Source organism: Ambystoma mexicanum, chromosome 2q (assembly GCF_040938575.1).
Source record: "Ambystoma mexicanum isolate Mex_15411 chromosome 2q, UKY_AmexF1_1, whole genome shotgun sequence".
Taxonomy (NCBI): domain Eukaryota; kingdom Metazoa; phylum Chordata; class Amphibia; order Caudata; family Ambystomatidae; genus Ambystoma; species Ambystoma mexicanum.
The window spans coordinates 357,877,133-357,890,403 of record NC_090924.1 but is presented as its reverse complement, the minus strand read 5'-3'; the positions used below and the strand labels follow the sequence as shown (position 1 = coordinate 357,890,403).

At 47.0% G+C, this 13,271-nt stretch overlaps 1 protein-coding gene across 3 annotated transcripts in view; it reads left to right on the top strand.

Annotated features, from left to right (window-relative positions):
- The window catches only part of LOC138569416 (mucin-2-like), a 698,070-nt gene that overhangs the window by 403,248 nt on the left and 281,551 nt on the right, over window positions 1–13,271 (top strand). For 2 of the 3 annotated variants that reach the window (XM_069647377.1, XM_069647378.1), the window contains exon 9: window positions 11,591–11,744. The exons of the other annotated variant lie outside the window; for it this stretch is intronic. In XM_069647377.1, coding sequence (XP_069503478.1) covers window positions 11,591–11,744 — 154 coding nt within the window. The remainder of the gene's footprint in view (window positions 1–11,590; window positions 11,745–13,271) is intronic. 3 annotated transcript variants of the gene reach the window in all.

Here is a 13,271-nt window from a genome sequence, read left to right as displayed (position 1 = left end):
CGGAATGGGCCAAAAAGAACCACACACAAGATCCTGTCCAGATACCGTCAAGCGGCATACAAAGGTCTGCGCCAGAGGCAAAAGAATAAATGGACCGATTTTACTAACCCATTTTCCCTTCCTGCTCTTCTTACATAACTGACTCCACTAAACCATACCATACCTGGACTAGCCACACTCCACATAAACAAACAAAGAACCATTACTATGCCCACACCTACGGAGAACCACCCCCCACATAGTCCAAAAACCCATGGACAATGCAACTACACACCAAAATGCCGGATTAACTTACAGCTATGACCACCTGTGACTCTGGATCTCTTATGGACACTATCCAACCAGTGCACATGACCATCCCTTCATAATCCACACAAAACACTACCACACACCCGAGACACTGAACCTTACCCAAACGTTTACAATACACAAGCCCTCTCACAATACTACCACATGATATGATATGGCATTTGTAACACGTCTATACACAAGTGTTTCAAGGCATGACAAGGTAAGGAAGGAGGAACAGAGGGAAGACAGAGAATGATCTTACTAGGCCAAGTGACATTGAGATCGCGCAAGTGCAGGGGATGGGTGAGGGGAAAAGTGCCATGGGAAAGGGGAGGGGGCAGTGCTGTACATGCGATCAAAACAATAACAAGAAGTCCGGCCAGCAGATGGCAGGTGCAAGAGTAAGTGCATTCAGCAGGTGTCCAAAAGCACAGGTAGGGGGACTGTAGGGTTATAGATACAGACCCAAGTGCAAGGGTTGCCGGGAGGCAGTGCGGGTGTGAAAATGGGCAGGCAGGGACCTGGGCCCGAAATTATAGGGTAGCCAGGTGACCAGTGCAATATCGGATAGGAAATCAGAAGGGGAGAGGAAGAGAGAAGGCAGAAGCAAAGAGGAAGGTCTTGAGGTCCTTCCATAACCGGAGATGGTCCTCCTCAAGTTTCAGAGAGGCAGGGAGGCTGTTCCAGAGGGAGGCCCCAGCCGATGAAATAGATCTACCACCAACTTGTTGCTTGGAGAAGCGACTGACCCTGAGGGAGTTGGGGGTGGAAGAGCGAACAGCTCGTGTAGGAAGGTATTTACGAAGAGAGAGTTGGAGGTATTGAGGACCCAGGCCCCAGAAGGTCTTGTGGACAATGCAGAGGGTCTTGAACTTACTCCTTGCAGCCACTGGGAGCCAATGCAGAGATTTCAGTGCTGGAGAGATACGATCCATGGGCTTGCGGCCAAGGACAAGTCTTGCAATCCTGTTCTGGATGAGTTGCAGAGGGCGGAGAGTAGCGGCAGACAGATTTAGAAAGAGGCTGTTGCAGTAGTCCAGCCTAGAGAGAACCAGAACTCTGGAGACAGTGAGCTTCTGGGGCAAGGAGAAGAAAGGAAGAATACCTCTGAGTAGGTGCAGTTGGTAGTTTGACTTCTTAGAGACGTCAGAGGTGTGAGGAGAAAAGGAGAGTGTGGAGTCAAAGATGACCCCGAGGTTCTTAGCCTCAAGGTGGGAGCCGGAAGAGCGCCAGGGGAGGCCGGCCAGAGAGTGACATGAAAGGAGGGTGCAGGTGTGCCGATGAGGAGAATCCCTGTCTTACTGGCATTAAGGCAGGGATCGTTGGCGGCACATCACTCCTGGATAGCAGACAGTCAGAGATGAGAGAAGGAGAAGAGGTGGCGGAGGGGAGCATGAAAATGAGCTGAGCGTCATCCGCATAGCACTGAAAGTTTGAGCACAGAGTGGCAATGCGGTGGGTGAAAGGTGCCATGTATTGGTTGAACAGCCAGGGAGAGAGGTTAGACCTCTGGGGAACACCACAGGTAGAAAGTGAGATAGAGGAAAGGAAGGACCCAAGTTGGACCTGGGAGGATCGATCAGAGAGGAACGAAGTCAGCCAGGCCAGGGCCTGATCGTTGATACCCAGGTTATCACGGAGACGATTGATCAGGATGGCATCGTTGACCATGTCAAAGGCAGAAGAGAGATCGAGTAAGATGAGGACAGACGGGAGATTGGAATCAAGGTTAGAGTGCAGGTCTTCACAAATGTTCCAGAGAGCAGTTTCCGTGCTTCTGGCTGCTCTGAAGCCATGCAAAACAACACTCACAGATGCCAGTTCCTCCTGATTCTGAGTCTACCCCCTCACACTATCCACACTAATCCCCCAGCCCCTTCTATTGCAGAGGTACGCAAGCACCGGGAGACTGCCTCTGGGTGGTAGCGGTTTGCGGTACAAATCAACATAACATATCCAGTCTATATACAGCACATTTAATTTGAGGGTTTGGGAAGTGACTCACTCGCTCACTCAGTAATTAAACAATTCGATCAGTGAATAAATTATCATTTTTATGTAAAGAAATCACCTATGGGAAAGGGGAGGGACAAATAGCACAAATGTGGTTTCCTATTGATTTGCAAAATGAAAGAGCAATTTTGGAACATATGACCGACCACAGAATTTGAGATTAGAAATATGTCTGTGATAGAGATTTATTAATAACTGGAGGGAAAGCCCTAAGGTACGGACAGGATATAGTGGGCTAAATAAACAGAGCATATACACATTGGGTGGTCCTGTACTCCCTGAGTTCTGTGTGCTGCGCACAATTTAAGGCAGCAAATGAATCAACCTTCCTGGAGGACGTCTGTTTAAAGAATAGAGATAGTTCTGTGTGTTCCTCGAAGGTGGTCTTGCAATGGGGGACCACGGGGGACACTGACGTTTCGATTGGTATTTATTCTCAATCTTCTTCTGGGGCCTTAATAATGAAGGTCTCCCTGGGGAAAAAGAAGAAAAGGGTCCACTTAGAGTGGGGTACCAGGTGTTTTCCTAGGGGATCACATGGTATATGGGGGAGGTTAAAAAGAGAATGCATTGGGTGGAATGCTGATAAAAACAATTAGTGAAGGGCTGTCAGCCCTGCCAGTCCAGCCACAGACCTGTACCCGGAAGCTGTGTGGAAACTCATGTACTTCCAGTGGTCGGTGGGGGTGCATGGTGCAGTTAGTGTCTTGCAGGAGTAGTCACTGCATGATTGTGGGAGGCATCCATGTTCGTATCTGGTTCCCAGGTTCCAGTGTCTGGAAAAAACCCTGTAGTACAAGGGGTGACAAACGGGTGGGAGGCGATAATCGGAGATATGTCCTCGGTCATAGTAATCATCTGGTGTTTGTTGGGAGCGCAGTGGGTGGTCATAATGCCTATCCTTAAGGAGTCTCACCTGAGTGAAAAAAGGGGCTCGAGTACGGCTTGGCTGCGTCCGCCGTCTCCGTGTAACAATCGCGATGTGCTGCAAAGCGGAGCTATAGACGTTCCTATATGTGCGTCTGTGCGCTGGCGAAGTGTCTAGTGGTGCGCGCATGCGCAGATACTGTGGATGCTTCGTTTGTTGTCGCTTCGGGTTGGCGTCCGAGTCGATCTGTTGGGCAAGTGAGGCTTCACCCTAGTGCGCATGTGCAACGGCGCTCCAATGAGTGGTTGCTAGCACTCGCATATGTGGACGAATGCGGAAGGGCAGCGTCCCTGGCAACCGTGTGTCCTTAACAACTGGGATCAAGTCCTAGTGTGCAGTGGCCTTGTGTGGACGCCTGTTCAGGCTTACAGTATCATGGTGAGGATTATCTGTACAGTCCTGTGTTTGTAGAAGTAAGGGAGGAGCCCTACTTGAGGGGGAGTGTGGCAGGTGACTAGTGCCTGTGTGTGGATCTTCAAAGGAGGCCGGGGGGTGAGGTAGGACCTCCTCTAGTTTGAAAATCCATAGGGGCCGCCTCGTTTAGACCCTCGGCCAAGGTGTTGAGTTTAAATATCCACCAGGATTCTTTGTAGTTCAGCGAGTTCGCAATGTTGGTGGTGCCTAATACTCAGTCAATAACCCACCATTTGAATGAGTCATGGGGGTGTTGTAGTTCCATGAAGTGTGGTACCAGCGGTGCAGTGTGTATTTTACACCTAATTCTTGATTTGTGCTCGCTAATTCTTTTGTGCACCGGTCTGGCCGTTTGGCCTACATATCTCAGTTTGCAGGTGCATTCAATGACGTAGATTATGTTGGTGGTTTTGCAATTGGTAAATTGCCGTAATTCCCATTCTTTATCTCCTATTTGGAAGGATTTCATTTTATTCGTCTGGTTGCATGCTTGGCATGTACCACATGGGTGGTGCCCTCTAATTTCCCGCATGTTCCAGAGTGTGGATCTTGTAGGTTTTCGTCGGGATCTGGCATGAGTCAAATCTTTTAGGCTTTTATTCCTTTTCAGTGCCATCCTAGGCAATGGTTCTTCCGGTAAACTGAGACGGACGATGGGCCAGTATTTTTTAATCAAGTGTCTGAATTGCGTTGTATTGGCTCCAAACGTCGAAATACAGGCCAATGTATTCTCTGTCCCTTGGTCATGTATTTTGGGAGTTAACAGCGTTTCTCTTGGTGTGTAGAGGGCCCTCTTCATGGTATTTTTGAGTAATCTCTTGGGGTAACCTCTGTCGGCCAATTTCTGTTGCAGAAGGTTTGCGTGGAACTTGAATTCTTCCGTATTGGTGCAATTCCTTCGAATTCTCAGGAATTGTCCATAAGGCAGGTTATTTCGTAAGTTTTTGGGGTGGTGGCTTTTGTAATGCAGGATGGTATTTCTGTCTGTTTCTTTTTTGAAAATGGCGCATTTCAGTTGGTTGTTTTCGGCACTGATAATGAGGTCCAGAAAATGAATGCTCGTGTTGTCATGTTCCATCGTAAATTGTATGTCTTGTGACCTTCCATTAATCCAGGTGAAGAAGTTCTGTAGTTCGCTGTTTTCTCCTTTCCAAATGAAAATAATGTCATCAATGTACCTTCGCCATGAATGGATGCTTGCCTTGAAGGGGTCATAGTCATTAAGGACAAAACTTTGTTCGTATTCGGCCATGTAAATTATCGCCATGCTGGGGGCGGATGCTGCGCCCATGGCAGTACCGCAGACTTGTAAATAAAATGACTCATTAAAGCTGAAGAAATTGTTGGTGAGAGCCAGTTCTAGTAGTTCTACAATGAAGTTTACGGGTACTCTTCTTTGAGTCATATGTAGAGTTAGATGCCGTCTAATGCATTCGATCGCTTGGTTTTGTGGAATGCTTCTGTAGAGACTTTTGATGTCCATCGTGACTAATTGGTTCCTGGTGTTGTCAAAAGATTGATTTTCAAAGATGGTGATGGTCATCATGGTATCTCTCAGGTATGAAGTGGTTTGCTGGCAAAGTGGTTTAAGAAAGTAGTCTATGAATTGGCAAATGGGCTCCAGAATGGAGCCACAGCCGGACACTATCGGTCTTCCTGGTGGCATGGTACTGTTTTTGTGCATCTTGGGAAGCGCATAGAATGCGGGGGTTCTTCCCTCAGTTGTGATGAGGAAGGCCTCTTCTTTCTCCGAGATCCAGTCTCTTTCCGATGCAAATTTGGTTATTTCTTGTATTTTGGTTTTTATGGTGCTGGTTGGGTCTCTCTGCAATCTCTTGTAGTTGTTTTCATCGTTCAGCAGTGCCATCACCATATTGTTGTATTGTTCTACGTTCTGAATCACTATTCCCCCTCCTTTGTCTGCCACCTTGATTACCAAGTTGTCATTATTGGCAAATACTTTGAGGGTTTGACGTTCTCCATTCATGAGATTTTTTCTCTGATGTTGTTGTCTTTTTTGGAGTTTCTTGATTTCAGACGTAATACATTTTTCAAATGTAAGGATGGAAGGGGGTAGTTGGTTGTCTCTGGGGTTAAAGCTGGATTTAAGTCTAAGACCTGTGTCTTCTGTGGTCTGGATGGTGTCTTGATCCGTGAAGTAGATCTTTCTCAGGATAGAGCGGAATAAGTTTTGAAATTCCCCGTCGACTTTAAACCAATCTGTATTGTTCGTAGGTACAAATGATAGTCCTTTGGCTAGTAATGTAGTTTCATCTTCTGTCAGGGGGCAACCTGACAGATTGAAGATCGGGATAGTGTTCAACGTCTCCTGTTGCCTCTCCTGCCCCTGTTGGGGCGGATCCACTGAGGGTAGCCGAAGAATGGCATTTGCATTTGTGGCGGTGGGGGTCCCCAGTAGCCTCCTCTGGGGCCCCCTTGTCCTAAAAAAGGCATCATTGGAGGTGGTGGTTGGAACTGACCTCTATGTGGTTATCTATCTCTACTCAGAGATTGGTCATCAGATGTTGAATCAGAGCTAGAGGCTCCTGAAAATGAGACTCCCTTTCGTCGACTCCTGTTGAGACCCCCTTGTCTCGCTGTTCTTTCCTTTTCTTTTTTGTCCTTATAATCATCAGTAAGATATGGATATATTACTTCTATTTTGAAGTTTTTTATATCTTTAGCTATTTTTTTGTGTTTTTCCTCTAGGGTAGAGGTCATGAAGGTGTCAAGGGTTTTATTAATTTCCTTCAGTTTTTCTCTGGCATTTGTAACGGTATCATCAGAGATGAATTTTGTCTCTTCTGTTTTCAGCTCTATGAGCATTTGAGTGTGAATTCTTTTGGCTGTGGTGATTGTCAATGCCATGAGGTCTCTGCTACACTTGGTAGCTATCTTGCTGAAATCAGTCATATATAGTTTATCTTCCAGGAGGAGTGCCGGTTCGTTTCTAATTAGTAGTCCTGCTGGTACCATATTGACTGTCCTGAAGCATTTCTTTTTGAAGTTAAGAAGATCTTCGCCCGTGGCTGTGAAATCAAGGTGAGCTTGGGCCCCTTCCAAGTTGAATAGGGTAGGGCCATCGATAATGTCATTTATTTGTTCTTCTGAGAAGCTAAGGGTATGCTCCATGGTGGGGGTATGGTGAGGGGGGCTGGGCTGGAGGGGCTGGCTGGCTGTGTGTACAAGCTATCAATCACTAGCAGGAATATGAATCTTGACCTGTATGGTAAAATAATCTTAAAGTACAAGTTGTTGTCTTGCATTAAGTCCCTATTATAGCTCGTCCGTCTCGGTTTACCGGAAGAACCATTGCCTAGGATGGCACTGAAAAGGAATAAAAACCTAAAAGATTTATTGACTCATGCCAGATCCCGACGAAAACCTACAAGATCCACACTCTGGAACATGCGGGAAATTAGAGGGCACCACCCATGTGGTACATGCCAAGCATGCAACCAGACGAATAAAATGAAATCCTTCCAAATAGGAGATAAAGAATGGGAATTACGGCAATTTACCAATTGCAAAACCACCAACGTAATCTACCTCATTGAATGCACCTGCAAACTGAGATATGTAGGCCAAACGGCCAGACCGGTGCACAAAAGAATTAGCGAGCACAAATCAAGGATTAGGTGTAAAATACACACTGCACCACTGGTACCACACTTCATGGAACTACAACACCCCCATGACTCATTCAAATGGTGGGTTATTGACCGCGTAATTAGGCACCACCAACATTGCGAACTCGCTGAACTAAAAAGAATCCTGGTGGATATTTAAACTCTACACCTTGGCCGAGGGTCTAAACGAGGCGGCCCCTATGGATTTTCAAACTAGAGGAGGTCCTACCTCACCCCCCGGCCTCCTTTGAAGATCCACACACAGGCACTAGTCACCTGCCACACTCCCCCTGAAGTAGGGCCCCTCCCTTACTTCTACAAACACAGGCCTTGCCTTTCATCTACGTACAGATAATCCTCACCATGATACTGTAAGCCTGAACAGGCGTCCACACAAAGCCACTGCACACTAGGACTTGATCCCAGTTGTTAAGGACACACGGTTGCCAGGGACGCTGCCCTTCCGCATTCGTCCACATATGCGAGTGCTAGCAACCACTCATAGGAGCGCCGTTGCACATGTGCACTAGGGTGAAGCCTCACTTGCCCAACAGATCGACTCGGATGCCAACCCGAAGCGACAACAAACTAAGCATCCACAGTATCTGCGCATGCGCGCACCACTAGACACTTTGCCAGCGCACAGACGCACATATAGGAACGTCTACAGCTCCGCTTTGCAGCACATCGCGATTGTTACACGGAGACGGCGGACACAGCCAAGCCGTACTCGAGCCCCTTTTTTCACTCAAGTGAGACTCCTTAAGGATAGGCATTATGACCACCCACTGCGCTCCCAACAAACACCAGATGATTACTATGACCGAGGACATATCTCTGATTATCGCCTCCCACCCGTTTGTCACCCCTTGTACTACAGGGTTTTTTCCAGACACTGGAACCTGGGAACCAGATACGAACATGGATGCCTCCCACAATCATGCAGTGACTACTCCTGCAAGACACTAACTGCACCATGCACCCCCACCGACCACTGGAAGTACATGAGTTTCCACACAGCTTCCGGGTACAGGTCAGTGGCTGGACTGGCAGGGCTGACAGCCCTTCACTAATTGTTTTTATCAGCATTCCACCCAATGCATTCTCTTTTTAACCTCCCCCATATTCCATGTGATCCCCTAGGAAAACACCTGGTACCCCACTCTAAGTGGACCCTTTTCTTCTTTTTCCCCAGGGAGACCTTCATTATTAAGGCCCCAGAAGAAGATTGAGAATAAATACCAATCGAAACGTCAGTGACCCCCGTGGTCCCCCATTGCAAGACCACCTTCGAGGAACACACAGAACTATCTCTATTCTTTAAACAGACGTCCCCCAGGAAGGTTGATTCATTTGCTGCCTTAAATTGTGCACACAGAACTCAGGGAGGACAGGACCACCCAATGTATATGTGATAGAGATTTAAGCATGAAACCCTTTCGAGCATGTAACCATGCACACTGGCCTCATTTGTCACAACACTCACCCTAACATTACAATGTCTGCAAACCGCAAACCATATATGCTCATTTAGACACCATTAGTTTATAGATGTGAGGCTTTGGCTGTTCTGCTTGAGCTGAGGATAGCACATTTCCCTAAATGCTTCCCAGAGCTTGTAAATCCAATCATTCAGTGCCCCTCGCTTACCACGGATCTCCTGAAGCGTGCTTTCAGACTAAGGATGCAAACACAGAAGAAACCGCATGGGCTGCTGCTTATGGGTGACAGAGGAAGCCTGTGCTCAAGAGCACTTTTGGAAGACTTCTGAGGCTACAGCCCAAGGTAGCCCCAGCCCACTTAAAGCCCTGAAAAGGCCACATCTCATCTCTGTCCATTGATATAATACTAGTCACATATCCTAGCACCTCTTCCTAATCTTTCCTCATAGCCTTTCATCCCTGGTTCTCATTCACATTCTCTCTGTTCCTCAGTCAGAATATCTCTCTCCCGTCCCCCATGTATCGTTTCATCCATCTGTTCTTCTTGTTTGGAGGTTTCGAGGTGCGCATGGAACATTACGTTCAGGCTATCAGATCTTCCTTATATCTATTATAGCTGGCATAGTTGCATGAATGTTGATGCCCTCTTTGCATGGGCACGGCTGATAAACTGTTGCTGCTTGGTGGTACAGCACAATATGCTCATCTCTCTGCAAACAATAATTATCCAGCAGTGCATGGCCGTGTACATCCTGCATGTTTGTGTTCCATCTGGGAGTGATAGCGTCCTCCATTTTGGCCAGGTTGGAAACAGATTGGGATTGGTTACACTGTTCTGTTCAACATCATTGGTAATTGGGGATGGAAGGTGTGCTTTATAATTATTAATAATGGTCAGCCGGATGGTTTAGAGAGGAAAAGCTGTTTATGGGCATGCTGTAAGAGCTGCAGGCAAATTGGGAGAAATATTTAATCAGCCAGCGGCGCCCGACAGCTCTCGCAATAACAGTCATGCCATGACCGGCCTTCAGCTTGCCCGCTCTCTGAACTGGGCAGTTTCTTTATGGTGCCGACACCAATTTATCCCTATAAATGTAAAATACAATGAACACTGGCAGACACCAAAACGATTTGCTTTGCCAGTGATTGTTTGATTTAAATCCAGGCACTGATTTGCTTCTTGGGTTTGGTTGGCACCTCATGGTGGGTAATTTAGCAGCGTGTAGCTTGTTGCCCTGGTTGTTAGTGCCTTGTGCAGTTCTTCAGTTAACACTTTGGGAGTAGGCCCCTCTAGTAAAGCTTTCCTAATAGTTTTTGAAACAATTACTAATTGCAACATTTTCTGTAAAGTTTGCATGGGTGCATTCATGTATGTAGCCTTATAGACCGAGGAAGGGGTCATTATAGTGGGATTATGACCCGCCACCAATTTATGGCCCGATGCGAAGCGTTTTCCCATATTTTAGCTTTCTCTTTCGTGTGCTAGGTAGGATGTTGCAGGGAAAAAAAAGGACCTCTCAAAGAGGAAGTTTCTTGTTAAGAGAAATCTTGCCTAGGAATTGCATATTTGTTTCCCTGTCTGCTTTTGAAGCCAGGGTGTTCAGACTGCAGTCAATACTAGCAGTTATTGGCTACCCTCTAAACATTCTGATTGGCTGAGACGACGTCAATAACGATCTCCATGTGTTAAAATTGTAATCTTCAGCTTAATAAGCATTAATTCGCAACCCCATTGGCTAAGGGCATGTTTAATTCAACTAAGATTAGGTGGCAAGAGGCAGGCAGTCGGGTGTTTTTCTACGAAGTTTATTTTTATTTTTCCATTTATTAAGCGTTCTAAACCCATAGGCATCATGGCGCTGGTTACATACAGTGGAGAATATGCGATTAAATCAGCGTACAGATAGCTCAGTTTAGTTTCAGTTAGACCGAGTAAAGTTCATCATGAAGAGTAAAGTCTTAAGTTGTTTCCTGAACACCCAGTACGATTGTTACATTCTCAGTGACATTGGTAAGGCGTTCCAGGTGTTAGAGGCAATGACCGGGTAACTGGAGTCCAATCTGGCACCCGAATCGAGGGATGGTGAGTTGGTTAGAGTCGTTTGGCTCTATGCTATGTTACGTCGATTTAAAAAAATAAAAAAATAATTGTGATTTTGGTTGTACAAAGACGACCTTACGCAAATATAACAAATATGCCGATATGTACCATGCACCGCCGCCATTTGCATGGTCTCCAGGCGCTCATGCTCTTATTCAGTACTTGGGTGCTTTCCTGTGTCTTTTTAAGGTGGAACGCGTATTAGACATGCACAGCAGATACGGCCCACCAGCAGGCCCATACTAGCCTCCAACACCGAGGTAAATCCAGCTTGACTTTGCTCTTAAGCTAGAAATCCTCTCACCGTGCTTGAAAACATTTGTTGTCATTAGACCCGAAATGTCTCTTGCCACAAGTATTGACACAGAACATGGTTCAATTAGTTGTGTGCTCAGAACGAATCTCTTCACCGGTAGCCTTCAGGATATAAATAACTTCCGCAAGTGTAACATTATACAAGCAAAGCACATACTCATGCCCAACACACAGTCGCATTTCACTACAATCACAAAGGCAGATGTGTCACCTTTCAGTGCTTTGTCTATCTGGACCTAGTGCCCCGGATGTCGATGTCCTCCATCTTTCACAGGGAGGCTGGTTTATAAACGCCAGTGTGGACTGCGCTGGGGATTGGGAAGGCAGGTCTCGCTTACAGTCTGGTGCTGAGAGCTTGTGCTGTGAATGCATGACACATTAAAACAAAGTGTTATCATAATTAAGGCAACAGCTGTGCAGACACCTCCAACCACCAGCGGGGTTGTTTTTCTTGCAGTTTTCACTCCGACTGGGAGACGAGTTGCAGCAGCTTCAACGATCCGATGGTCGACTCGGGCAAGGCGAGCGCCATCTCCGTGTCTAGCTGGCCCATGGAGCCCATCCAGTGGACGCCGTTCCCCGTCCTGCACCAGCTGACCTCCCACTCACCGGTAAGTAGCTGAACCTGCTGCCACTGCTACAAGTCATACGCACTGAGGGCGAGCCCCGCGCCTCAGTGCCCTGTCTCACTGTTGGCTAGTCTCATAGTCCTCAGCCTCCCTTGACTTTCATGGAGCTTCGCACATGGCAGCAATACATGTTTTGCTAAAATAATAACTTTGAACCAAATCTCATACTTATGGACCTTGCAATCACTGCTAGCCCTGCCTATGTGACTTCCTGTATCAATTAGCATTGAAACTCGTTGTTTATCTGCGGAGAAGGTGCCGCCTTTGAGCTTTGTTGTCCGCTTTGGAATCAGTAGACCTTGGTACATATCCAGGCTTAATAAAGTTGCGACTTCCTGAGAAAATCATATCCCCTTGTGCCCAGGGGTGGACTGGGAATCAAAAGAGGTCCTGGCAATAATTTCCAAAGTGCCCCCATATTACACACTTTGAGCAAGCCCAACCCCTTTTCCATTGGAAATAAAGGCTGATGCTGCAGAGGCCTACAGGGAAATCGCCAGAGTTCCTTATAAGCCAGTCCTCCTCTGCTGTGCCTAACTTACTTTACCTGGAAACAATGTGCGCATGCTCGGAAAGGGCTGCCCACAGTATTTAGTGTCCTCCATGGAAAGGGGTTCACATCAACCCAGTTCTGACATTAAAATGTTTGCCCAACCCTTAGTAATGCCCACTGACGTGAAGTGCAACCTGTGGTGCAACATGACTGCTTGTAAACAGGCAGAAGGGCAATGCAAGCTACTGTATTGGGCTCCTCTGAGGGCAGCACTCGCTAGAAAACGTGCCCCCCCTCCTCACCCCCTTCTCTGAGAAACAATGGAACCATATGCAGTGGTCTGCAACCTGCGGCTCTCCCAATGTCCTCAACTAGCACTCCCATGATCCCTCACCGTTGACTTTGCTGGCGAAATGTTCCCACTCTTACCCATCGGCTTTGAAAATCTCTTTCCCCTTTCCCTTGAAGTACTGCAGATTGACTGTATTCAGATGGGGCGCTTTATGCATCAACAATAAAGAAGGCCCCATGTAAGCCACTGTTAAATAAGGCCCCATGTAAGCCAATGGTAAATAAGGCCCCATGTAAATAAGGCCCCACGTAAACCAATGGGAATTAAGGCCCCATGTAAGCCAGTGGTAATTAAGGGCCCATGTAAGCCAGTGGTAAATAAGGCCCCATGTAAGCCACTGGTAAATAAGGCCCCATGTAAGCCACTGGTAAATAAGGCCCCATGTAAGCCACTGGTAAATAAGGCCCCATGTAAGCCACTGGTAAATAAGGCCCCAGGTAAATAAGGCGCCACGTAAACCAATGGTAATTAAGGCCCCATGTAAGCCAGTGGTAATTAAGGGCCCATGTAAGCCAGTGGTAATTAAGGCCCCATGTAAGCCAGTGGTAAATAAGGCCCCATGTAAGCCAGTGGTAAATAAGGCCCCATGTAAGCCAATGGTAATTAAGGCCCCATGTAAGCCAGTGGTAAATAAGGCCCCGTGTAAGCCAATGGTAAATAAGGC